The 25,585-nt window shown below is 52.6% G+C and overlaps 6 protein-coding genes across 6 annotated transcripts; 4 read left to right on the top strand and 2 right to left on the bottom strand.

Moving 5' to 3' along the window:
• Positions 1 to 492: 492 nt before the first annotated feature.
• Positions 493 to 3,949, bottom strand: COCSUDRAFT_36427 (putative beta-N-acetylhexosaminidase; the record flags this gene model as incomplete). Its single annotated transcript, XM_005647931.1, has 8 exons — positions 493 to 610; positions 987 to 1,090; positions 1,418 to 1,558; positions 1,912 to 2,046; positions 2,384 to 2,512; positions 2,831 to 3,042; positions 3,312 to 3,528; positions 3,845 to 3,949. The coding sequence occupies 8 exons, from the start codon at positions 3,947 to 3,949 to the stop codon at positions 493 to 495; spliced, it is 1,161 nt and encodes a 386-aa protein (XP_005647988.1).
• A 2,321-nt stretch (positions 3,950 to 6,270) lies between these two features.
• Positions 6,271 to 7,729, top strand: COCSUDRAFT_41689 (hypothetical protein; the record flags this gene model as incomplete). The annotated part of the gene is made up of 3 exons (XM_005647930.1): positions 6,271 to 6,559; positions 6,934 to 7,145; positions 7,577 to 7,729. The coding sequence occupies 3 exons, from the start codon at positions 6,271 to 6,273 to the stop codon at positions 7,727 to 7,729; spliced, it is 654 nt and encodes a 217-aa protein (XP_005647987.1).
• A 7,124-nt stretch (positions 7,730 to 14,853) lies between these two features.
• COCSUDRAFT_15166 (glycerol-3-phosphate 1-acyltransferase) lies at positions 14,854 to 16,614 on the bottom strand (the record flags this gene model as incomplete). Its single annotated transcript, XM_005647929.1, has 3 exons — positions 14,854 to 15,128; positions 15,803 to 15,986; positions 16,435 to 16,614. Coding segments are annotated over 3 exons (639 nt in total), but the record flags the coding sequence as incomplete, so codon positions are not given.
• Positions 16,615 to 18,502: 1,888 nt separating this feature from the next.
• Positions 18,503 to 20,239, top strand: COCSUDRAFT_15248 (sucrose phosphatase; the record flags this gene model as incomplete). The annotated part of the gene is made up of 6 exons (XM_005647928.1): positions 18,503 to 18,568; positions 18,787 to 18,915; positions 19,087 to 19,295; positions 19,411 to 19,606; positions 19,883 to 20,050; positions 20,174 to 20,239. The coding sequence occupies 6 exons, from the start codon at positions 18,503 to 18,505 to the stop codon at positions 20,237 to 20,239; spliced, it is 834 nt and encodes a 277-aa protein (XP_005647985.1).
• Positions 20,240 to 21,021: 782 nt separating this feature from the next.
• Positions 21,022 to 22,848, top strand: COCSUDRAFT_53338 (Sedlin). Its single transcript, XM_005647927.1, has 6 exons — positions 21,022 to 21,203; positions 21,389 to 21,497; positions 21,601 to 21,685; positions 21,801 to 21,876; positions 22,014 to 22,079; positions 22,262 to 22,848. Exons 1-6 carry the CDS (start codon positions 21,171 to 21,173, stop codon positions 22,316 to 22,318), a joined length of 426 nt encoding a protein of 141 aa, XP_005647984.1. The 5' UTR covers positions 21,022 to 21,170; the 3' UTR covers positions 22,319 to 22,848.
• A 360-nt stretch (positions 22,849 to 23,208) lies between these two features.
• On the top strand, positions 23,209 to 25,378 carry COCSUDRAFT_62976 (hypothetical protein; the record flags this gene model as incomplete). Its single annotated transcript, XM_005647926.1, has 8 exons — positions 23,209 to 23,220; positions 23,463 to 23,547; positions 23,702 to 23,809; positions 24,010 to 24,087; positions 24,314 to 24,477; positions 24,705 to 24,767; positions 24,983 to 25,057; positions 25,316 to 25,378. 8 exons carry the CDS (start codon positions 23,209 to 23,211, stop codon positions 25,376 to 25,378), a joined length of 648 nt encoding a protein of 215 aa, XP_005647983.1.
• Positions 25,379 to 25,585: the final 207 nt, after the last annotated feature.

Raw genomic sequence — 25,585 nt, 5'->3', positions numbered from 1 at the left:
GCCACCTTGTGGCACATCTTGGGACAACTGAGGGGCCTGGTCGGGAAACGGAAAGAGAGGGAAACAGCCCTGAAAAGAGCCCTCATTGCCCGTCAATGTAGTGCCCCAGATAAGTGTCCCAGATGACCCAGTTCTCTCAGATGATATTTGTCAAGCATGATTGTCCAGATTCTTTCGGTTCATATCGCAAGCACTAGATAAGGTGGAGGTGATCATTCAGCCAAGTGCAGTGTGGCTGTGCCACTCAAGTAGGAGCTATGGCGGGAGTTGCTGAACCATGTTTAGAATTGTACGTGAGGTGAAGCATCCATCCAATAAATAAATCATTATACTTCAACGGAATCCGAACGAAGCTCACAGTAGAACAACCAGCAGCTTGCTCCTCACACCCTCACAACTCTGGAACACCGCAGCAAGCCCCAAGAGACATGCACATGCCTGCAAAATAAATAAAGCCTCACTGCTAGAGCACTCTCCCTCCCGGCACCCGTCTCAAAGGCTGGTGTCCTGTGGGCAGTAGCCGGGACCGGTGCCGGGCGAAGCTGCGAGGCCCCTCGCAAGCATCCTACACCGGTGCTCAGCAATGCGCGGCCGTGCAGCATCCACATCCCTGCTTACACAACAACCGCCACACATGACTCCCAAGCTGCTCACACCTATCACTTCCGCGTTGGGGCCCGGACATACTCAGCAGTTCTGCACGAAGCTGCCATTAAGCAGCACTCCAGAGAACGCTTCTTTGCATTATAGAACAGACTATAACCATAGTACCGATGGTGATCTGCATATATGAGTTGAGAAGAGATAGGGCAGCCTACAATCGTGTAATACACTTGCAGCTTGTCTGGTACCAAACATTTTGAAGACTTAGAGATGCCAACATCAAAACAGAGCGGGCGCCAGAGTGAAAAGAAAGGGGTGCCTGATGCGGTCTGATTATAATATAGAAGTAGGTCAAGAGCAAATGATGTAGGTGAGAGCGGCACCTGACGTCCCGGGCTGACCAGAGGCGTTCGGCAACGGCGGCTGCGCGCGGCCAGGTGCGCTCCATCAGGTTGCTGCCATCCACCCACTCCCCCCACATGCACGCCTGCCCACAAATCTCATATCTCAGATATCAAAGGTGACCATCAGAAAGATCCATACGCCCACACTCCCAACATGCATGCATGCCCAGAAATTTCAAATAAGCCGGGACTGGCACACGGAACGGGACTTCAAAGGGGATATTCGCCCCCTGCTATTCTATATAAGACTCTGAGCTTTCAGACATCAGGATTGAGGACAGATCACAGCAACCAACCACTCCATCAGAAGAGCATACGAACATGTTGTGCTGCTCCCCTTCTTTACAAGATTTCTGGAGTAACTTATGAGTCATTGCCAGGCATCGGGAAGATTGGGGTAACGGGCAGACCTCTCCGCCAATGACTAATGAGGCCTGCGCGGGGGTGGCATCAAATTCCAGCGGCTCCACGGTGTAGTAGTCCACCCACGCCTCCCCAGCATACGGGCCCAGATTCAGGTACCAAGGGCTGCTCAGCAACGCCCTGTACCCCTGCACAAAGGGACACATAAAAGTTGAGAATTCTATCAAAAACTAACCAAATCTTGGCTAGCCATCGCAACCTCACAGCCGAGTACATGCACAGCTCCAATTGAAGACTTCATGCGTACACAGGTGAGGGCAATTGCGAACAACGCTTGTAGGGACAATGGATGTTGCCCCACAGCCTCAGCATCATTTGAAGCTCATCAGCTCAGTGATGCCATGGTCGCAGGGGCAAGAGGGAGAGAGTCTATCCAAGGGCGTGCCTTGCCGGTGACGCGTGCGATCTCATTGGTCCAGCCGGGCGGCGATGCCGCCAGCTGGACGCCAGGTGGCTTGCAGCCCTGTGACAGCTCGCACACTGCCGGCTTCTGTGCGACGGCATTCATTTCTGCCCCACCCTCAACAGTCGCCTCAGTGGCTGACACTGGCCACCACCACTTCCACACATGAACCACCGTGTTGCTGTCCAGCTTCACACCGTTGTCCAGAGGCTCCTGCGCATCGACAGCAGAGCACGGCCGTCACTCAGATATGCAGTCCTGGTGTGCTTGTGTGCTCCTGGTGTCCTCCTAGGATGCTGCAGAGGCCGTTCATATGCAGCATGCGCGCCAATGGCCACAAGTCCGGACGAATGAGCAGGCCAAGAGCAGGAACGACCTGATGTGCATGTAAGTTTTGCACTTCCTGTTATAATTGCAGAACAGGAGTCTACATGTCGGTCAGCTCAGTCATCCTCAATACGAGCTATGGTCACACAGCCTGGAGTGCACGTTTTGTTCAGCAATTCAGAGAGGAATTCGGCGGTTTGACCAGCAGAGGGGAAAGGCACACCTGCCAAACGATGTAGGAGCGGCCGGCGGCGCTGGCCAGTGCCAGGACTCGCTCCTCGAAATATGTCTCCAGCCCCGCAATGGAGCTCACGTCGTGCTCCCTCATCCACGCCCTGATCTCTGGGCTGCTCTGCACGACCCGCAACACCCAATTAATGCTTTTCAACCTGATGTTTTCATCGTTCCCGTCCACAACAATTACAACTTGAACACGTCATCTAGATGAGGAATATCCTGAAGGTCAGTGTTGACTATATGCCTTTGAAGAAGAAGGCATGCAAGGCTGACTTGACGCAATTGGACCAAATGTTTGAGCGTTTCTTCTCGGCGAGCAGCACAGCCTTTGATTAGGATTCATATAAGTGTGCAGACTCAATGCGCGTATGTCTGTGGACTACGGCACCCATGCTCTGTCCAAGTGTCCACAAGGTGCAGCTGAGAGCCGCGCCTGCCAGCAGTCGAAGGGGACTTCGTCGCCGCCAAGATGGAGGTAGGTGTCGGGGAAGAGGCCGGCAGCTTCGCGCAGGAACGCCCACAGCAGCGCGTACGTCTCGTTCCGCACCGGATTAACGGGGCCCTTCTCGCCGGTCGGCTGCTCCTTCTCGTTGTAGCAGTCTGTTAGCAGGCCCGGGTAGCCCTTGCCCCACGACGCCGTGTGCCCTGCGCCATTTTTTTTTGCCAATCAGTTGCCTGCAGTTCGCGCACGCGCCCAACACGAAGCAATACACTACTTGAACAATGACTAATCTTGCAATGCTTCTTGCTGAGCGAGCGGTGACGGCACAAGAGGTGCGCTCCCTTCTGACAAGCCTCAAAATCTCATGCCGTCCATCGCAGCTGCACGAGGTTCATCAAACGCATGCTTGCGGACTCGCAAGCTCACATGTGACTTGTAATAACTACATGAGGGGAATAAACAGAACACGCACCGGGGGTGTCGAACTCGGGGATGACGCGGATGCCGCGGTCGCGCGCGTACTGCACCACCTCCTGGATGTCCGTCGGACGGTAGGTGTGCGCATGGGAGAAGGCGCCGTACTCGGCCAGCCGCGGCAGCGCGTTGGACTGGTAGGGGAAGCTCTGGTCGTCCACGATGTGCCAGTGCAACACGTTCATCTTCGCCGCCGCCATCGCCTCCAGGTTGTCCTGCAAGTGACACCAGCGGTTGAAGCTGAGCAAGAAGCTGCCTTCTGGTGTAAAAATTGTGTCAGTGACATATGCACTATGCCTTCTGTGTGGTGTTCCTGCATTGGAGACTAGGCTGTGAAGCTGAACATGACATTCACGAGACTTGAGCCAGTGAAGAGGGGAAGTACACACCCCTTTTGTGTGGGAAAAACCCCCAGAAAGCAACTCTCTGCGAGTACATTGACCGCCATGTCATGCATTGTTATTGCAATGTTATTGGAAAATTTCCTCAAAGGCAAGCTTGCACGTGGGCACACAAGAGGTAGAAGCTTGCCTTGATGACGCTCAGCGGGAGGAAGTGGCGGGCAGAATCAATGAGCAGCCCCCGGTGGGCGAAGCGCGGCTGGTCAAATATAGCTGTAGCGTTGATCAGTAGCATCCGGCTGTGGTCCCTGTGCTTCTTGTGGTGGTGCTTCTTTTTGTGGTGATGCTTCTTCTTGTGGTGCTTGTGGTGGTGTGAGAGCGCTGCGTCGCTGTCATCATCACTAATGTTATCATCCTCGTCATCGCTGTCATCATCAACTTGCTCACTGTCAAATTCTGACACATCCCAGGGGTCTGATGCGCCGCCGAGGATGTCGAGTATCTCACCAATGCTCGCCTGCTCATCAAAGTCCCACTCTAGGTCGCTGTCCGGAGGCGGCGAGGAGTAGAGCTGATCCGCGAGCCTCTGACTGTCCAGCACAAACTGCTGCAGGTCTGGCCTCAGCTGAGCCTGCTCTGGCTGGCTTTTTAATAAGGCGCCTGCTCCGCTAAGAGACCCGGTCGCTGTAGCCGCCTGCTGAGAGAGCAGCCTGCGGTTTTGCACAGAGGCTGTGCTCTGCGCCGCCTGCGCCCCCGGAGCAAACTCTGGTCCCAACCGGGGCAGCTCAATGTCTCCAACCACCTCTGCTCTGCCTCGGAAGCGGCAGCCATCCACCCTGTCAATCAGCTGTGAGAAGGTCTCCAGCCCATGCAGCGCCCCATACACCGAATTTGCCTGCCCAGAAAAATCCTAAGTAAGCATATTGACCACTTCACATAGACAAGGGCCCCGTGGGCTGCATCAGAGAACGTGAAGCTGGGCACAAAGTTAGATCAGGTGCACGTTCATGTTGCAGAGTGTACAAAGCACTGACAGCCTGCCCAAAAAAAATCGTGTGCCGCAAGGGTGGATCTTTAGTGAACCTGCCGTGAGTAGCACTGAACTCTGTCAAACATGAATGCAAGCAAACAAAGCAAGTGGCTTACAAATGACCTGGCTCAAGGGTGTACCTCAAGGGTGCTTGTAGGGGCTGAGACAGTGAGCGCATAGCTCTCATCCGTTTGCATGTTCAGGCTCTGATCGTTGGTGGCGACATAGACTTTCAGCCTGTGAATGCCCTTCTCAGCCAAGTCTGCTTTCTCCTTCATGCGGCGGCTCTTGGGCACGTATGCTGCCGTGTCAAATATGATGTTTTCATACCTGCGTCGTCACAGAACTTGATGCTCAGAACCACAGGAGTGCAGGGGTGTGTTTTCCGAGGAAGGCATGCTTTCACAAAAAATGCAAATTGAAGCTTCCCACCTGTCGAAAGCGCGCTGGAGTATGTCGCTGTCAAAGCCGATGCTTTTGAAGTGAAACCTGTCGATGTCTAGGAACAGTACTCTATCGCTGGTTGACTGCAGGCACAGAGAGCAGCTCTTTAGCCTGATGCATATTTCATGCTGATGTTTCAGTGCAGAAAACTTTGATAAATTGTTCAGACTAGCTCAGCAGCAATTTGTGACAAATACTTTTATTCTAGGACGCCCATGGCTTCCAGCATGGTGTGCAGTACCTGGTTCAGAGGGAGGGGCCACAACTCGCCACATCGCGCAGGATTTGGCAGATAAAGAAGCAAGAAAGCAAATATAATTAAAGAGACGGTATGGGGAATTAGTCTCATGTTTCTAGTAATTATAAGACCTCAGACTGCGACACTTGCTCACAACCCAAGACGCTTGGGGAGGCTGGATTGCCCGATATACATCATCAGACACATCCAATCACAACAAACCAATACAGTCTGCGAGTCTTTGACGCTGATCGCTCTCATGCTTCAGCGGGATTCACGAAACCGTCTTGAAATTTACGGGCATGCTGACTGGGCTGATCAGGGCCCGTACCTGGCTTGCATGTTGGTTTTGCCACTGTCAATAGGACATGGGAGGAGGATTTGCAGATATCGCAGCGATCTGAAACTGTAGAAATATATCTGGCAGTGCATGCAGCGTCCTGTGGGTGTGCTGAGCTTCGTCCTGATGGCCGTTCTGTGGAACGTGTCCTGAAAAGCACCTGATTCAGCGAGAGGCAATTCTGTAGTCATGTCACGCTTCCGAGGTCCTGTGATTGCTTCTAGGCTGCTTCAGAGTGCATCGCAGTCTTGTTGCCGAGCAGCGGCCGAAACCAGCTGGAACGCAGGAATAGATGCCATTGCACGTTCAGCGCTGCCCTCTCTCCTTCGACAGCTGCCCCAGCGGGACTCAATGGTCAGTCTCACAAATATATTTCAATTAAGATCTTTTGATTCTGCAGGGGTGGATCCTGTCTGCTCATTGTATGGAGCACATGTAACGTAGGCCGGGGCTTATTCCTGATTTATATTCGTCAATCCTGAGTAGTGGAATGCATGAATCCTATTGATAATCTTGAAGATGTCAGGAAGCTGGCCCCATCGCACAAGTCTCGTCTGGTTGCTTATGGTCTTGAATCCTGACTTATGCGCCTTGTGGTTGACTGTGCTCTGCGTGCAGGGTGTTTTCCAGAGCAGCTTCGCGGTCAGGCCCCTGTCTGTGGCAGCTGGGGCATCCAGCGCTGCAGAGGGAGCTGGCAACCAGAGCAGCGGCACAGGGAAGGATGGCAAGAGCGCCCTGGCAGCACAGGAACAATCTGATGATGCCATCACGGATCAGATCCCTCAGCGGCCGATGGGAGTCGTGGAAGGGACCTCCTACACAGTTGTCATCATTGCAGCCATAGCCATGGCAGGTACATGGTCCCGCCTGACAACTCTCATGCATGAGCTGCACTGCACCAGATGAGACAGGCCATCGATGTCAGGTCAATAGAGTGAGAGGATACTATTTGTGAATTTTAAAGCTATCCCTGTCTTGATAAATAAAGAGGCATGTTGCATGGGAGGATCCCACCTGTGAGCATGCAATTCTGCTCATTGCTGGTCACTGAATCTGGGTACCAAGCAGATCCCCTACAGGTTGTGCTCTGATCAAAGCCTGCTTAGGCACTGCCGCAGCAGATCGCCGGATATGCTGACCCGCCCACGCTTGGAGGCTATATTGCAATTCATGGCAATTTTCGGGTTGGTTGAAGAGCCTGAAGTAATATGCACCTTGGCGGCGCAGGCGCGGTGATGTGGGCGGTGGTGAACGAGCTGCTGATTCAGCCACGCGAGTACACGGCGTTCAACCTGACGCTGGACCGGCTGCGCGAGGACCCGCGCATCATGGTCACGCTCGGCACGCCCGTATCCGGCTACGGGCAGGAGTCCCACAACCGCGCCGCGCGCCAACGCATCCCCAACCGCGTCTACAACGACGACAAGGGCCGCGAGCACGTGCAGGCAAGCAGCCGCAGCTCTCCTCTTTATATCCTGCCGACTGCTTGAATATAATCCTAACTTTTAGAGCAGTCTTTTAAACTGTCTTGCACAGCATGAGGTTGCATTCAAGATGGCACAGCAGGTCCCTAAAGTGCCTCCTCGACGAAGTCTGTTGACGCCGGAAGTGACTTCTTCGCATCGGCAGAAGCCGGCAAGGAAAGACTCGAGTCCCTGTTCCGCTGTCTTTAGTGCGTCCTTCTGATGCTCTTTCTTTGCTTTCACCCTATTATCCTCATCTGTGGACTGCAAGAGAAGTGTCTTGAGGATGCATCAAAGGAATCATGCTTGCAAGGTGCACAGTAATGCACTGCCGGGGTGTTTGGAATACATTTCTCCGTCGTAAGCAACCGTTGCGGGGATGAGCGGGGGTTGCTGCGCTGCTGCAGGTGCAGTTCATAGCGCGGGGCCCGAGCGGCAAGGGGCGTGTGAGCGCAGACATGTACCAGGACGACGCCAAGCAGTGGCAGTACTACTACCTGCTTGTTGACCTGGACGCCGGCCGCGGCCGCATCAGCATTGTGGACCCCCACCATCACTAGAGCGGGGGGACTGGTACCTGTCAACCCCCCTTGATGGAAGCCTCATCAGTAATGATTTGGGAGTTGCGGGCTGCCCCTGACTGGACTCCATGCACTGTGAAGCCTGCCCTACCTTCAGAGCTGCTGTTGACTGGCTGTCAGATCTTTGGCAGATCTTTGGCAGATGGCAGGTCAGCTGGGCATGATTGGTCATTGCAAGGGCACTTTCCTGGTGGGCTGGTCAACTAAGCCTTGATGTAAGGGGTCTGGTCGGCTTGTGGTTAAAGTGTGTAGAGACTGGTGTAAGGTACAGAGCATGCTTTGCAATTTTGGTGTGGATGGATGTGCACCCAACAAAGGTGGCAGAGTGTGCGTGCTTGCTTGCCACACTTGCTGGGTCCAGCAGCGCGGATCTCCCTTCCTTGTCCATATCTGCACACATGGGGGGAGCCAGCTTCTACCTCAAATGAAGCTACGAATTCCGGTTGACAATGTTGATCTCATGACCAGCAAGAATGGTGCATCTGGAATAGAAATATGGATCAGTCTTAAGACTGAAATTGCTATCGAATGTCGTACATGTGAATTGTATGAGGATCAGTATTAAGCACTGCTTACACCTCGATCAATACATACACACCCGGCAAGGATCTATTGATCAGGATATATCACGAGCTCTTTACCTTGGAGGTCTAAATTCTCACATTCGTACATAGGCTATAGAGCTTGCATGGTGCAGCCAATTGCCCATGGCCATTAATACTCTTGGTGTGTGGCCAGAGGGAATATCATGATTAAATTTCTTGATCAAGCCTACCGGTCTGCGACTCAAGCATACATGCAGCTCTGACTCCAAGCTGTGACTAAGCCAATAGGTCTCCTGACTGCCAAAGCTGGCCAGCAGATTTCTGAAAGGGCATATTCTATAAGCCAACCAAGCTAATTCTACTTAAATGCATCAATGCATAATCCATATGGGTCTACAAACTGTGCAGCTCGGACAGGCTATCAGCAGGCATTCCTTGCACCTAGGGCAGAGGGAGTACCTGGCATGCTAAATGCCAGCCAATCATCGGTCTGGCATGATATCCTATCATCCACCATGTTCCATGACTAGCCCCTGTCCATCCAGAGCAAAACCCCTGCATCATAATATGCTGGTCACCAGTGACTAAGAGTCTCAAGCAACCGCAACAACTATTGCCCAACAGGGCCAGCACATTCCAAATTTGAATCCGTCGAAGCCGTTGTGTCTCTTCCGTTCAACATTGTGCTATGAAGCACGTCATGCGTTCTTTCCTGCCTAAGTCTCTTGCTTATACTGTTGCCGTTGTGAGAGCCGGCAACTCATGCGGCTCTCACAGCCATCTGTTACCCTGGTTATGACAAGGGAAACCACTCTACTTGAGGGTCCGTGGGCTCCGGCAGACTTCAAATAAATAGAAGAAGTCAACATGTATGCTTGATTCATCAACATGATGAAAGACACATTGTACAGAATTGCACAAGGTGGACCTGCTGCTCAGAATTTGTGCTCTGTTGATCTCAGCAGTCCAACCAGCACAGTCTGACAACAGAACTTGCCAGTACTCCACCAACCTGCTCCTGACCGAGCTCTCAACTAGCACCAACTGCTCTCCCAACGTAAAGTGAGAGTGCTCCACATGCACAAACAAGCCACTCTCTGAAGGATCAATCGAGAGCCATGCAATGTCTCGGCTTCAACAAGGAGACTGCGCCGCCGCAAATGCAATGATCCCAAGGACACAGGAGACCACAGGTGAACTGCTATCTGCAGGCAGCTTCCTACATGCGTGTCTCCTGAGAGCCAGCGATCAGGCGGAGAGATATTGCTGACATGGCTGCAGCACCCTGAGTCATGGGCCCTGACACACAAGCTTGCCAAGGCAGGGCCGCTGCAGCAGCACACACCGCTAAGGCATGTTGCTGCCGAAATGAAATACAAGACCCAGATGATAGGCCCCGTATGCGCCAGAAGGCGGTGCAAGACCCCACAGAAACCCAAAGAGTTCAAGGGTACCAACACTGTAGACTCTGCATTCTCTCACGAGTCGGTGCTCTTGTTGATAATGGGCTTGGACCAAGCCGCTTGGTACAATAGATTGATGTATTTCCTGGGAGCGTCATGCGCAACACATGTTCTGTAACTGCTCAGTACTACGCAGGGAAACTCAGCAGCCTCATCCAGGCGGCCTGCTGATCCTCGAGGCCAGCCATTGATGAGTGGCTCCGCTTCTTGCCGGCCTTTGGAGCGGCGGCCGCTGCGGCGTCAGAAGAGTTGAAGCGCTGAGATGGGGTGATGCAGCCTGCGCCACAAACACAGGTTTCAGACAGGCACATCACGTGTAATACAGTGTAATCTTAGTCAAACCGATGCCGGCCAGGATCCAGCAAAGAGCCCATTGAAACAATTAGAGCAGAAGCACACATCCTGACCCTTACAAGAGATGACAAGGTTCGAGGCACAAATGAGATGGGGACAGGAAGGCTCACCGCCAGGGAGGAAGCTGACAGCGGCGGGCTGCGGCTCAGCAAGGCCCGGCAGGTATGTGGGGCTGTCCAATCCATGTTCCATTGCAAGGAACGACCGCGCGCCGATCTTCACCCTGAGGGCCAGCTTGGGTGCCTGCAGCTCTGTTGCATGTGCTGCCTCTGCATCAGCGGCAGCCGTCAGCTGGACAGGGGCTTGCTGAGCTGGAGCAGCCGGGGTCGGCGCGGGCGTGGCAGCCTTTGCCGGTTGGGGAGCGCGCTTGCCAGCGCGGCCGCTCTTCTTGCCCGCGCCGCGCTTGCTGGCCGGGGCCTTCGCAGCCTTCTTGGGGGCCTGTGGCGCCGGGGCGGAGGCAGCTGGCGCCGGCTGCGGTGCCAGTGGCGGTGCGGCCGCCTTGACTGGCGCTGCCGGGCTGGCGGCCTTGCTTCGGCGGCTGCGGCGAGAAGCCGCGGCGTCAGGGGAAGCCGAGCGCGCGCGCTTGCGGCCACGCGCCTCCGGCGCCGCCTCATCAGCGCCGATACCGCTGAGGTCAGTGGTGCAGCTGCCCGGCAGCTGCGTCTGTGCGTTAGCCGCCGCTCGCTTAATCTGGCGCTGCGAGCGCCGGGCCGTCTGTGCAGCAGGTGTTTGAGCGGCAAGGCCTCCAGGCTCTGTCTTCAGGGCAGGAACCTCGGCAGGACTGAGCTCGTGCAGATATGCAGCACCTTTCATATGATCTGCACAAACAACAACACCGCTTACTGTTGCGCACTGCACGCTTGCTTACATGTGCAAGTCGCCCAATACCCAGCAACAACAAATTGGCGCACAGCATGGAGGACAACATGTTGTCAGTGCAGCCATTGACACTGACATGGCTGCAGGGGTGGAGCTATTGCGACAACGTGCAATCATGGAGGGACCTGTGGTAACGAGCAAACAGTGGTACAGCTTGCAGAACCACACCCGCAAAATTTTGCATGCCTTTGTAGGCGCTGCTGTTGTCGTGGCCATCAGGGATTGCGTTCTCGCTGATCTCCGAATCCAGACTTTCTGCAAGCAGCCAGGAGCCCAGTTTCAAGGCAGGAAGCAGCGCTGCGGCAGTCATGCAGGACTTGTGCAGCAGGAGTGTTATGGGACGGCTGATGGCCATGCGACAGCTGTCATGCACGTCATGTCACGCAGATCTGCTGACAGCACTGCAAAGTGTGCACGGCAACAAGGCCATCAAGATGTGTGAAAAAGCTGGGACACCCTCTGATGTGCTGAAATCAGGCAGAGGCTCACAAAGCAGTGCAGGATCTTGGGAGGTCTGGTCATGCCTCACCTCTGAGCTGGAAGCAAGCGCATATCTCTGTCAAAAGCGCGAAGCGGGACCCATCCAGGGTCTGTCTGTCTGGGTTAGGCGTGCAAGAGAGGGCCGCAGCTGTTGCAGCTGCACTTTTAGATCTGCGTTTCTCGTCCCTGATGGCCAGCTTCTTTGCCGCCTTCTGCTCCCCGTCAGTCTCTTTCTCCTTCCTGCAACAGTCTTGCTTGCTTCAGGGTTTACAACCTGAAGGTTTTGCTTGCTGGTATGTCAAAAACTTCTCAGACAAGCATGCGGCCTTGCTTTTGTGCTCTGAAATCAGTGGCAAACAGCGAGTACACGGGCATCTGGCAATGCAGTGGCAAGCGACAAGATCCTCCTCACCAGGAAGGGTGTGCCTTCCTTGCCTCCGCACTCTTCGCATTCCGAGAGGGAAGCGTCTTCTTAGCCACTCCGACCAGTTGGTTAGACGTGCTAGACTGGCCTGCAGTCGTCAAGAGAAGCTACTCAGGTGAGAAGGGAGCGCTCCGATCGCACATTGTTAGGTAGGATCGTCCAGTGAGGTCCAGACGCCAAACGAGGTGGGGACAGCATACAGCTTTCAAAAGCTGCCTGAAAATATTCCATAAACACTAAATGATGATATAAGCGCTGCAAAGAAGAACCTTCTCAGCATGCTGCTCATACACTCTGCTCATCCCCCAGCGCAGCCTCACCTGACTCGCGCCCGCTGCTCTGCTGCGGTGATTCCCTTGCCCTATGAACGCGAAATTTTGTTGCCATCTTCTTTAAGATCTCCTTCCCACTCGCCAGCACCACTTCCAGCAGCCTTCAGTGAGACAGATCAGTGGCGTGCAGCAAAACAATCCTGACAACCAGTGAATACCAAGGTGATGTTGATTTGCGTGTAAACGTGTGACATTGATGCTAGAGGTCATTGCTTGTTTGAAATGTACCTTCCCAAAGAGATGCTGCAACAGAAAGAGGGCAGGGCAAAACTTTCGCGGGAAAATCGCTGGGTCGTTGGTCGGACGACGAACGCTGCCAGGGGGTTTAACCTCACATTACGTGATCACTTCCTTTAAAGACTTCACCATGTTTTGGTGGTGCTGGCACCAAATTGCTAGTGTACGAATAAAAAGTTCCGGTATGTTAGAGGAATAACCCACTTGTTATGCCGAAGAGTTGCTCATCTGACTAGTACTGGGAATCATGTTTCCTTACAATAGTCCATGCTGAGCTTCAAGCCTCAAAAGACCCTCATTGTTCCAGCTGGATCAGCGATGCTTGTATGTATCCATCTAGAGCCAGCAAGAACCCCTAGTCGTCAGGAAAGCTAGCTAGAATAATGATCACCTAGAAAATCCAACTACACTAGCGCTGAAATCTTTGTTCTGCAGTCGTGCGCAACAATCAACAGAGCTTCAGGCTCGACATCCCTGATTACTGATTGTATCAGCGCGCCAGTGCATAAGTGGCCGTGAGAGGCTCCGCTGGCTTGCCAACACAGGTGGGCCCCACGAGCGCCGCAGGAACATGAGAAAGAGCGCCACAACGCAGCACCATATCGACACCACTCCTGCAAAGCACCATTCATAACCTTGGTTCAATATTGAAACCACTTCTGCTTGCCCACATTGCCCACGTAGCACACAAGCAACGGCGTGTTGCAAGCTGGAGATTGCTCAAGGCAGCAGGAAAGCGAATTCTCTTATGGTCTGTCGTGTGGAAATCCACGAAGCAACATTCACAGAGCAGGCTTGATCCTCCAGGACAGCCCAAGACATTCCCATTGCCGCTGTCCTGAGAACGATGACAGTTGATGTGCACAATATATATAAGTTGCTATGCTTGCAACATGCCCAAATTCACAGGTGTTGCCACACACCTTGCCTGTCATGGGATGATCTTCACACGCCCAGTAGCCTGCAGACAGCTTCCAGAACTGGATAATAGGCAAACACCTGACAATGCCATGTTCGCATGTCTAAAACGATTGGCAGCACTTCTATATGTTCAAAAGTGGTAGATTATCTATGTTTTCAGATCCAATTACCGTAGTCAAAATGCGCGCATTATTGTTTCAGCATCCATATGACGACTGTTGCGATTCAAGCATTGGATGCTGGCATTAGCACTTTGATCTAAAACTCTTTGGTCTAGAATTCAAAATTCAGAAAAATTTAGGGAGATGGCATGACTTCGACAAGGTCAGTCAGGAGCACATGATGAGCCCAGATGCAGAGCTACAGTGCGGCCACATCTTCCCAGTTTAAAGGTGACGAGTTTAACCATGGCAGCTGCTCCTCATTGCTAACATGCTAGTCTTCTCTGCGCTCTCCTCATCCTCAGGGCATACTCCACTCCCAAATATCTCACACCGCCATCATCTGATGTGCAGCCTGCATCCGCTGGCTGGAATAGGCCACAGCTGCCTGCAACGCCCCTGCCACGCCCCTGTCTGCAATAGAGCCCCTTAACAGCTCCAGTGCTGCACTTTCGCTGCCCCTTGTGCTCTCTCCCCGAGGGGAATACTGCTCCCATCTAGCGCTCCTGCACACTCATGCTCATTATAAGGTGGCTTTTCAGATGCCATGAGCAATTGTAAACATACTATAAAAGAGCTCAGAGGCTTGGCTGGGCATGCAGCAGCCATCAACTGGATGACAGCAGTGACTAAATGCCCCGGCAGGTGATCTGTTTCACATCACAATGCAGCAGGCTGGTTTATCATATGGCTGTGATGTTTTTTAAAGTAAAAGTCACAGGCAAATTCAAGGCCTGGCTGCCAGCTCAATGAATTGCACACCAACGCCTCAATAACAGGGCACACACAAGGCCCCAACAGACGAGTTGATCATGGAAGGACGCTATTCTTACGCGCACCTTTCTCGCCGTAGAGGGGGAGCCATGGCTGCTGCGAAGCTCTCCTGCGCGCGGCTGCTGACAGAGGAGAGGCCGCTGGTCTGCCGAGCGCTCGGCCGCGCCAGGGCGTGGCTCAAGGAGTCCAGCTCCTGCTCTATCAGCGGCAGCAGCGCCTCTGAGTCATCCACCGCCGGCCGCTCCCTCACAACCTGCCGTGACATCACAGCAGCCTTGAAGAGATCCAGCGAGACACATATCATCGCCCGCAGTTCCATTGGAGTTGCAAACTGGTCTGTAATCGACATCCAGCAAAACACAGGAACATGACTTTACATATTGTGCTTGTATCGGAGGGACGATCTGTCACTGCAATGCCACCTTTCAGAGGCTGTAACATTTTCACCCCTTCCACTGGCCTGTTCCCCATGCCCTTCCTAAACAGCCACCCCACTTGGCGGGCAGCCTTGACAAAAGAAAACCCCGAGCAAGTCAACACGCTGGGCAATAAATGTTAGCAGGTTGCCGCACCTGCGACAGCGGGGCGTCCTCGAGCCGGGCCTTGAGGGCGTGCAGGTGGGCGCCAATGCGGTCTGCGATGGCGATGTAGAGGCGGTCGTCGGGCCAGGCCTGCTCCTCGGCCGTGCGCATGAGGTCGGCCACCAGGATGGGGTCCCCCACCAGCAGCCGCACCGAGCGCCCCGGCCGTGGCAGCGCCGACCCCCGCGGCACCACCGCGTCCATTCCCGAGTGCACAAACGGCACCACTGCATGCATGCACAGCTCTGTGAATATATGCTGGCGCACTACTATATGTCCTGATAGCAGGCACTCATGCCCGAGTGCATAAATAGAACCACGGGCAGCATACAGGACGCTGTCAATAAAACAGCGTCTTTGTCTTTGGCAGCCTTTGTCAATAAAGGCTGTCAGATAAGGGACTGGCCTGACAGCAGGCGCTCATGCCGTATTGCACAAACAGTACACTGCATGCATGCATGGCGCTATCAATAATCACTGTCAGACAACAGAACGTGCGGACAGCAAGCGCTCATACTCGCACGAACGGCACCACTAGCATTTTGCGGGACACTGTCAATGCTCGCTGTCAATTAGCATTACGTGCTGATCGCAGGCGCTGAGCTAGAGTCGTACAAGACATATACTGGGGTGTCATGTTGGACAATTGGGCCGGCACAATGGGGGAAAAAAAGACGGGCCTCTTGTCTGCAGTATCAATGTGGTAGGAGACAACTGCTATCAGAAATGGGCGGCCATGCCGGAGACTGGCATTACGACTTGCATTTTATATCTGTGGCATGGCCTCCGGTTCACATAAGGTGCAATTCGAAGCCACCATCATAGAGCAGACGGGAGGCCCAAAAACATTCACCACCAGGCATGACCAAGCCGAATATCTTAAGATTGGGTTGGAAAGTACCGAGGGGGGTCTGCCTGCAGGCGGCAACGAGGCGGCCGACGCCTTTGCGCGCGTGGCCCATGCGGCCGTCGCGGCTGCGCGTTCCCTCCGGAAACACATGCACCCAGTCCCCCGCCGCCAGCCGCGCCTCCGCCGCGCGCATGCCCGCCTGCTCCATCCCAGCACCCCGCTCCACCGGCAGCACCTGCCCATGACATGCAATATGTCTCAATATATGTCAATGTTCAGAAGATGTCATTCTGACAAGTGTCAGCAATTTACTAGTGATATTGATCTGCACCTTGTTTGTTTTCACTCACTGGCCATTGCTTTGGACACACCCAAGAACATCATTTTAGTCCTGTGATGACAAATGCTGAATGGTAACGACATGATGCCCTCAACACTCTTGCCGCACTGATGCCAGTGCTAGGATGAGGCCGGCAAACGGCGGAACTCTGTGAGGGAATGTCTTGTTGAGAGACCCAAAAAGGAGGCTTTCCCAAATAGAGAGGAGACCATTGTCAGCCTCATATATTACATACTGTAAGTGCAACATGAACATGTGCTGTGCATCCGTAAATTTGCAATATGGAAGCCCTGCAGTCCGCTGAGCTACTCGAGTTGCACCAGAAGAATCTTGAAAGCGGCACCTTGGCGGCGCGGAAGAAGGCTGAGGCGGCGGGGTTGGTGAAGCATCGGTCGGTGGCGCAGAGCGTCCACCGCAGCGCGCTCGGCCGCAGCAGCGCCCCCATCGGCAGCAGCGCAGCCGTCGCCAGCGGATCGTCCAGCGACGCAACGTGGTTGCTCACCGTTATCAGCGCCTGCCCACCCACAGCAATCTACTCATCAACTCAAGTACCAATAAGCAAACGCCAGGGGGTACTTTTCAATTTGTTCTTTTCCGGTACTTTTCAGTACCCTCTGCAAATGCATGACCACGGGCGCTTGAAGCATACTGAGAGGCGTAGACATGCGGCAATTAAAACCTACTGAGAGCCATATGACATTTAATAAGGAGTGATTGAAATCTACCAAGAGAGACTCTACAACCGCCAGCGGGATGGGTACTTGTTGAGCATTGAGGAATTTTGACCCACACAACAGCAGCAGCCATGTGTAAAAGATCGACTTGGTGGTGTCACGGGCTTGCCCCTCCCTGAAAACTCAGGCAATTGAGCCTGATGGGGCTGACAACATTGGGATCAGCAGCCAGTTACAGCTGTAGAGGGCAGGCTCTTGCTGCGCTACATAGCATGATTACATGATGTCATACTCGTTAAAATCTACATTGAGATTTGAGTAGAGGCGCACCTGTCCCTTGGGCCTGTCGAGAGCGCTGCTGATGATGCTGGCACCCTCCACTGATGTGCTGCTCAGTGCTCCCATGAACAGTTTGGAGGCCACACCCAACGCCGCTAGTGTGATCGCCTGCAAAAAAAATTTAAGTTTGTTTTAAATGACTCTTCAAAGTGCCCGCACCAAAACCCTGCACTGAATGATCCAGTGTAGGCTCCCATTAGACTGTTGGGGTCAGAGGTCGATGAGTGTGCCTCAGAGACTGTTCAGTATTGAAGGCACAAAGCACATGCAGTGTCAAATGCACAGAGGTGTCGATGATCTCACCCTGAAGGGGCCATCCTTGCCAATGACAGCCAGATCATCTGGAACGGAGGGTCTCTCTCCCCGGACAGCTGCATAGGTGGCGCGCAGCAAGCCAGCCTTCTCTCTCTTGAGCTGTGCCAGGTCCTCCTTAGCTTCCAGCACTTTGTCACGAAGCCTTGAGAAGGCGCGCCGAGGATCCAAAGGCTCCTTGGCTTGTTTCCTCTGCTTGTACAGCTGAACGCGCTCCTTCGCCTGCTGGAGGAGGGTGGCGTCTTCTGTCGCTTGCTCCCGCCTCAGCTTTCGCAGGAGCTCTCTGTAGCCCTTTATTGAAGCCGCAGCAAGCTGTGGCGCTGTGGTGGAGTTCAGGATCGGCATAGCAGCCTTCACAAGAATGCAAGTCCTCTATACTGATGGCTGCGGTCCTGTTAGTTCATATAGAGAGTGCAGCAAGTGCAAATATCTTATTATTCAAGATCAGTCTGTCCTACTCGTCTTTCATAACGACTAATGAACGACGTTCTTCTACTGTAAAACAGAAGTCGCCGAAATGAGCTGATCTTCAGCGGACGCTGTGTCCCTGTGTTCTTTGCTGATAATTCGAAAGAGACATTTTCTCTGTCTCTCCTCAAATTGTGAGGGATCAGTAACGATAGTTGCTTTATTTTCTGCCTGGCCTACGTCAGACACTAGCGATCTTCGCTAAAACGAGGCTTTCAGCAGGCGATGTGCACTTTATAGTTGCTTCAGCACGTTACACAATCACATGAGAGGTGGATCTCTGATTCAATGCACGTTAATAAGGAGAAATGCAGGCATAACCACTGTTTAGAAGGGAACGCCGGTATCAGAGTGGACCCGCAGGTCCGCTCAGCTTCTCGACGAGTGTCAAAGCTAGAGCATCAACTCTTCCTCTGGAATCCAATGCATCTCAGCGGTGTCCAATATAATAGCGTCTGTAGCTTGTTGAGGAAGACTGTTGTCGACCCGAAGAAGACTGCCGGATCGCGATTGGGGCCAAAAACCGTGAGAACAACGACTCTCTGTCTGTGGAACCAGCAAGAACACTCTGCTGCAACAAGGAGATTGCTTTCAAGGAGTGCAGTAAGCGAAGAGAGCATGGCTGCGAACGTTCTTTCGCACCCTCACCGCTTCATCCTAGTCTCAGACCTGGACTGGACCATGGTGAGGGATCCTGGCATGATTGGGCAGCACTTGTGATGCGTACAGGCTTAAGGGACATTGTGTTCATTTGCAAACCTCAATTTGAGCTTTTGACGCCTCTCAGTCAGAGAGACGTAAGTGGAGCGGCCAGAAGCAGTGGCTGCCATGCCCAGTCCTACAATAGGGCATCGGGCCTCTCAATCCTTAAGACAGGAATGAAGAGATCTACATTCATGCAGGTGGACCACAACGATAAGGAGAACAAGGCTCTGAACGCATTCAATCAGCTGTGGGAGTCAAAGTTTGCAAAGGACTCTCTGTTGGTCTTCTCCACTGGAAGGTCGCACGCCTTGTACAGCGAGCTCAGGGTGAAAACCGACACCCATCCAGTTCCTTACATTGAATTAGAAAGTACCTCACCATCTGAAGTTGTGCCTCACAACTGTGCATATCAGAGCAGTACAACCAGTGGTCCATTGAATGTCAAGAAAGGAAGGCTAAATAAATTAATTGGTATCAATTGGTGGATGCTGCTGCAGAAAGAGGTCCCTCTGGGGAATCCGGACGTGCTGGTGTGCTCTGTGGGCACCGAGATCTTCTTTGAGGCTGCTGGGACCTCCCCAGAAGCCAACAAGGATTGGGCCGCAGAGCTGGACCAGGGATGGGACCGTGCCAAAGCCATCGAGATTGCTGGCAAATTCTCAGAACTCTCCCCACAGGCAAGCTCCTCTTTGCCCAAAACCCAACAGTCCTATCTTTTTGTAGTCGCAGCACTGCCTTCAACCCTGGATCGTGGTGTTGTGACACTGAAATGCTGTGATCATGCAATGACTAATTGACCAATGTGGCGAGCAGGCAGAGAGCGAGCAGCGGCCGCACAAGCTGAGCTATTACGTGGGAGTGAAGGGTGACGAGGCCAAAGGGGTCATTTCCAGGCTGCAGGACGCTCTGAGCCAGGCAGGCGTGCGCGCAAAGCTCATCTACAGCGGTGGAGTGGACCTGGACATCCTGCCGGAGGGCGCCAGCAAGGGCAAAGGCCTGGAGTTCCTGCTCAGACAGGTGCGCATCCCTTCTACAATGCCTCTGGTGTAAATGGATACACTTGGCCCCTCTCAAAACCTGAGCTTGGTGTATATCTCCGTGGATAACTTTTCACTCGTTAGCATCGAATCAGCTTCACCGCAGCACCGACGCCTCTTGTCCAGTTGGGTGTGGGTATTTCCAAATGCAGTCGTGTTGGGTGTCCTCATGATTGGTGAAAGGTCAGATGACATGTGCCCAGCTGCACAGTGAAATAATTACTGCCAAGGGAGCCAGCACGGGTGTTGTGTGCAGATCAAGGAGGCCGGCAATGCCCCCAAGGACGGGGTGATGGTGTGCGGGGACTCGGGCAATGACGTTGAGCTGTTTGCTGTGCCCGGCGTGCGCGGCTGCATGGTGGTGAATGCGCACGATGAGCTCAAGGACTGGTGCAACGCAAACGCCTCCCCCCAGATCTTCCAGGTGGGCTCCCAATGTAAATGCATGAGTAGTGTTGAGGCTGTTAGCTGCTTGTTGAGGGGAAGGTGGGCGGTGTCAGTTCTGAAGAAGACTGTCAGCGGTGATAGCATGCTGATGTGTGTGCAGGCAAGTCAGCGGTGTGCCGGGGGAATCTCTGAGGCTTTGGAACATTTCAAGCTCATATCGCAGTGATGCCCTTGGAGTCCGGAGTGTCCGTTGGCGGTGTCAAGTCCTAAAGGTCTTACCGAATTATTATGTAGCTAATCAACCATAGTAATCAATCTTTTCAATCTCAGGCCTATTAGATCCAGCAGCCAGCATCATGTGCAGAATTTTGGCCATGACCTGATGTGCAAATGTTCTATACAGCAATGCCCTAGGAAAATCTCCTGGCGCCCGGGTTCGAACCCCTGCAGGTGCCCAGGTTCCCTTGCAAGGCATCATTTGCACGCAGCCCCCATGAGTATTGCACCATTGTTTTGCTGAAATGTGACTTGAGTCAAGACTGTGCGCGAAGATATTTTGTAACTCAGAATCGGATTTGGTGGACATGCTTTCACATGGTAATATTTATAGCGTTGATAGCGCTGCAACACTTTTGCATGCGAGATTCTTGGCATCGTTTTGTTGTGCAGCCCTGCATGCTTTGATGCTCTCGTGGCACTCCTACTGCATGCATCATGATGTGCGCAGCAAAGTTTGCATGTGTGCCACAGTGCACGTGGGTCGCGAGTGAGGGACTTGCTGCCAATATCATGGCGACCGCCCAGTGCTGCATGACTGAATGAACTTACATCTTCGATTTATAAAAGCTTAAATTATGAAGTGCTGCAAAATTTTCAGTGAGCAGCTGGAATTCGGCCCATGCACTTCTGCATGCGCATATGCCTGTATAGGCTGCAGCAGCTGCGACACATTTTGAGCAATATTTTTGCGCAGAGCTGATCTGATTTATTTTCGACTTTAGGTCACATATTAGATCGACTCTGTGAAGCATAGAGTGATGATTGCTGGCATAAAATCTCGTGCAGGTTTGTGCTGATTCTTAGATGCCGCTGTCTTTTCAGGCTATTGGTGAATATCGAAGTGCGGAAAGCTCCTAAATGGTATACTATAGGACGATATGATTGTCTGTGCGGCGGTCATCGGGCAGCAGGTACGTGAATGAATCGGCTTTTTCTAAATTTCTGAGCACCCAGTGAGCAGATCCTGTACCTTAGAAGACAAGCCAGAGGTGATGTGCAAAGAATAAACCGGCGCTTCATATGCTGTCATCGCTGCTGCCGTAATAAAGGTTTCCAAGATGCAATCGAAATCTGTGTTGCTGGACATCCTTTGCAGAACAATCCTCTCTACTTGGAGACTTTCCAGCAAGCAGGAACGGGGAGTGAGGGCGCTCTGCGCTTTCACTACATCGTCCACTGCTCTCTGGACGCAGTCGAGGAGAAATGTAAGTCATCTGAGAGTTTCATATGTCTGCATGAAGCGTGTATAGTGCTGAAGGTGATGGCCGTCAAGGCGAGTCTGAGAGGTGTGAACCTGCCTGTATGCAGTGCTGCAGCCCCAGAAAACGCCAGGAGAGCCCTCTGATGCCTACCTTGGCTTGCTTTACCCAACTGAAGACTTCAGAGTGTATGGGTGAGCTCGAGCAGAGTATCTCTCCTCATGCCTGCTCGTACGATCATGGGCAGAGTCTGGGATTCCTCCACGATATGCAAACGTGAAGTACTTGACAGTATACGTGTGTGGACAGGTATGTGAGCAACACAAGGATGAAGTTCATACTGGTGCTCGATGATGTCGCACCAAAGGATGATGAGATGCGCCTGGTATCTCAATTCCTCACATTTGCATCATCTGCACTCTTTGAATAGTCAATCAAATTTTTCTCTTTCTATTTTGAATGCCGATGCTGTTCTGTCAAAGTTTTGTCTTGACTGATGATGACTGCGCATGCCTGCTGCAGATATTCAAGCGCTTCCATGCTGCCTTCATCGATGCAGTCTCCAATCCCTTCTACACTGTCAACACGGTGTGCCATCTGCGCTGCTCCAGAACCCAGTGGCACATGCAACTCTGCGTGATTAGCCACAGACATAACTCAGGGCCTGGGAGCTCCTTCTGGACATCGTGTTATCTTGCCACACAGATCCACACCCAAACTCTGACTCTTAACATGTGCAGTGCGGCTGAAAGCTTCATGTGTGCTTGCAGCCCATCACCTCCCCAAGCTTCGATGCCAGCATCCGCACAATCATGACCACTGTCTGAGACGGCTAGTCATCCAAATGGGATCGAGTCGATGGGAGCTTCTCAGCAGTGATCCGGGGGCGCAATGTTTCTGCTGACTCACAGATCCGAACTTGCACTGCTTGGGCAAATGGCAAGCTTGAGGCCCACGGGTGCAGCCAGCTGTGACTGCTATCTTAGCAGCTGCCTCTGCATTGCACAGACAGACAGAATTACAGCTACTGTGCTGTCAAATGGTATGGCGACAGAGTGTGACATGAGCAAAGAATCAGAATCCCCTGTTCCCAAGGGCGAGGGCCTTCTTGTTGGCCTGTGCTAGGTTCAAGGGAATGCAATGTGCTGGCACCCCGGTGATGCTGACAGCCGCATCTGTCTCATGATCATGATGATTGCGATTTTGACCTGCGGTATACCTTGAACTGCCAGTGAATACCAGGCACACGTGGCCAATGCCAGTGTACCTTCGATGTTGTACTAAATAATCTGCAGACAATAATGACAAGTGCACAAGGTAGAAGAAAGTGTGCATGGTGCTGGAACCTGATTACAGATGAGAGAGACCCACCTAGATATTGACTCAGACAGGTGCAGTACAGGTGCAGGCAGGAAATAATAAGCAGATCGTCGGTCCTAAAATACAAACCTATCCTCCTCTTCCAGAATAATCATCATTAGCATTCAGCTGTCACCATTGAATAAGGATCTAAAGAAACCACAAGATGTCGACCGCCACGTTGAAGCAAGCTTTCGTCGCACAGAACACCGTGAGGACCCGTGCACAAAGGTCACACCTTAAGGCTCGCAGCCCAGTAGCACGCCGATCAATCGTCTGCAATGCTGCTAAGGTACGGATATATCTTTATTCTTGCATCAAACCAGTCAGTATGAATTGAACCGTCTTTTGTAAAACTATGATAGCAGAGGTACGGTCGATATTGACAGATGGATACTCCTACTTCTTCAGAGATGGGACATTGCTATTTGATAAGGCCAAATTAATTGTTCAAGATATCTTGCATGTTACTTGTTTATCTTAAGATGTGCAATCGTGTGACCTTCTTACTGTTCGACGAGGAGTCGATGCCGACCCCCATCACCGGTTCCAGGAGTCGAGAATGTAAAGGCATTGCTCACCACATTCTGAGGAGGTCTGATATATGTGCAGGACAACGATGCATCGCTTTCCAGGAACGTGAGCCACGCCCTTGGAGCGTTGGCTGCAGCCCAGCTGCTCCTTGGATCGGCAGCAGGTGCGGTCCCTTCCTTGCTGACACCTTTCGCATTCTGGTTAATCCAATAAATACCTATTTCAAAACGGTCGACAATGTCACTGTGGTTTGGCCGTGATCGTCTTGATGGTCTTGCCTGCTGCAGTGCACTGACGCATGTGTTGTGTAATGGCAGCTCCCGCCTTGGCAATTGACACTACTGGCACTGGCAGTGCTGGGAAGTTGGGGGCCCCAGCCCAGAACAAGGAGGCCACTGACCTGCCCAGCTCATTCTTCAGGACAGGTGTGCATGCCTACTGCTCCACACCGCATTGGAAATATCTCAACTATGAATCATGCTTTGACAGCCGGGCACTGCTTGCTGTCTCATCGGTGAAAATTTATCATGGGTGCTTTACATATTCACGGATAGCCTTAATGCTCTAAGAGCTGCCAGGCAATATCTCAAGGATTCTTATTGAGCACTTGTGCACTGTTTGTCAGGTGACGAGCTGCAGAAGAAGCTGGGAATTGACACTGACCCAGACAACATCGGCGACAAGATCCAGCCTGGCACCAAGGGTGAGTAACCCCCTCCCAGCATGTCTTCCTTGGATGAAAATCTCAATCTGAGCGCCATCCAACTGCATGCTGTTTGAGGCTCGACCTGGGTGCCCCCTTGTGGAGGGTTGATTTCCCCCTTTGTACAGGTCAGGCAACGGGATTTACTGCCAATTTGATCTCAGCATTTCTTTCCTGGTCAGGCGCACTTCCATTTGACTGATTGATTGGCTTCCATGGTTTGCAGGCCTCAATGGAGTGAGCCAGCAGGATGGCAAGCTGAACAATGTGGCCAAGGCCTCCACTGATGCCACCCTGAAGGCTGCCCAGAACATCACCCCCGACCTTTCTGAGCTGCCCAACGCCTCCGACCTGCCTAACCCATTTGACAGCACCGGCTTTGCTGACAAGGTAATCGACTCGTTAAATTGTTTATTGAAACCTCTGCACTTGCTCTCGATCGGTGTCTCACCCTGCATTGTGAGGAGCAGAGTCTACTACGTCTCCCTCCTGGAAGTTATCTGTGTCCAGTAAGCTATCAGGCGTGAGAAGAATGCTGACAGATGCTGAAGGAGTCCTTACCTACCACATTTCATCATGCTGACTGTGCAGTGAATCTATCTGTTGTGTGTGTGCAGGCGAAGGGTATTGTGAAGGACGCCGTCAACAGTGTTCCGGACCCATCAGAGGCTGTTGACAAGGTGCGACTCCTTGCACAGCAAATTATGGCTACCAGTCCAAATGAGCTGTTCCTTGTATATGCCCATGAGATCTTTTACTGTCACAACAGGCAGTGACGCCCACGCCCCCTTGAAACACAGTGGATAGCCCAGAGAACTTCTTGCACTACTGTGTATCTTCCAACACCTTTGTTAGCGTGGGAAGGATGAATCTCAATCTTTTGGATTGCTTGCAGGCCAAGGGCGCGGGCAAGGAGCTAGGCAGGAATCTGCCCGACCCCAGTGCCGCAGCTGACAAGGTCAAGGGAAACGTGAGGCCCTTATCAACTCTCTGACTTCTCAAAGTGTCCAACTTAGCTATTCACAGTATGCTGTGTGTTCGAGCGCACGGGTCTGTATTCACACTTATATCGCAGTGGCAGTTCGTATCATTTGCAGCAGTTAGCCCGCATCTGAATATACTTCTGAATGCAGATCTATATCGTGTCACCCTGACACTGGTCCTATATGCAACCTCTAGGGATGTGATTTTTGGGTTACCTCTGACGTATGGACTGTTATCCATGCAGGCAAAGGGACTGGCAAACGACCTGCCTAACCCGGCGGACACTCTGAGGAACAAGAGGATCTAAGCTGCCGCAGGAAAGATACCATGTTCATGTACAGAGTGATGCGCAGCATATGTAAGCTGCCAGAATTTTTTCAAACTTCTTTGAGATTTCAGCACAGGATTTGGAAGTTGCTGACATTTGTTTGTGTGTGAGAGACGCAAAATTTTGAGTACATGGCGTGATGTACCGTCATGGCGTGCTTTGTACCTGTGAGCTCTGATGTGGGGG

Source organism: Coccomyxa subellipsoidea (genome assembly GCF_000258705.1).
Source record: "Coccomyxa subellipsoidea C-169, whole genome shotgun sequence".
NCBI lineage: Eukaryota > Viridiplantae > Chlorophyta > Trebouxiophyceae > Coccomyxaceae > Coccomyxa > Coccomyxa subellipsoidea.
Note: the sequence above shows the minus strand (reverse complement) of the source record. Positions and strands in the feature narration are given on the sequence as shown.

What these genes read in the sequence shown, in the direction of transcription:
- COCSUDRAFT_53338 (XM_005647927.1), top strand. Translation starts at nt 21,171, where the DNA reads ATGATTGTCTGTGCGGCGGTCATCGGGCAGCAG. An exon ending in GAAGACTTCAGAGTGTATGG is followed by an intron (nt 21,686 to 21,800) that starts GTGAGCTCGAGC and finishes GTGTGTGGACAG; the next exon opens with GTATGTGAGCAACACAAGGA. An exon ending in CCTTCTACACTGTCAACACG is followed by an intron (nt 22,080 to 22,261) that starts GTGTGCCATCTG and finishes GTGTGCTTGCAG; the next exon opens with CCCATCACCTCCCCAAGCTT.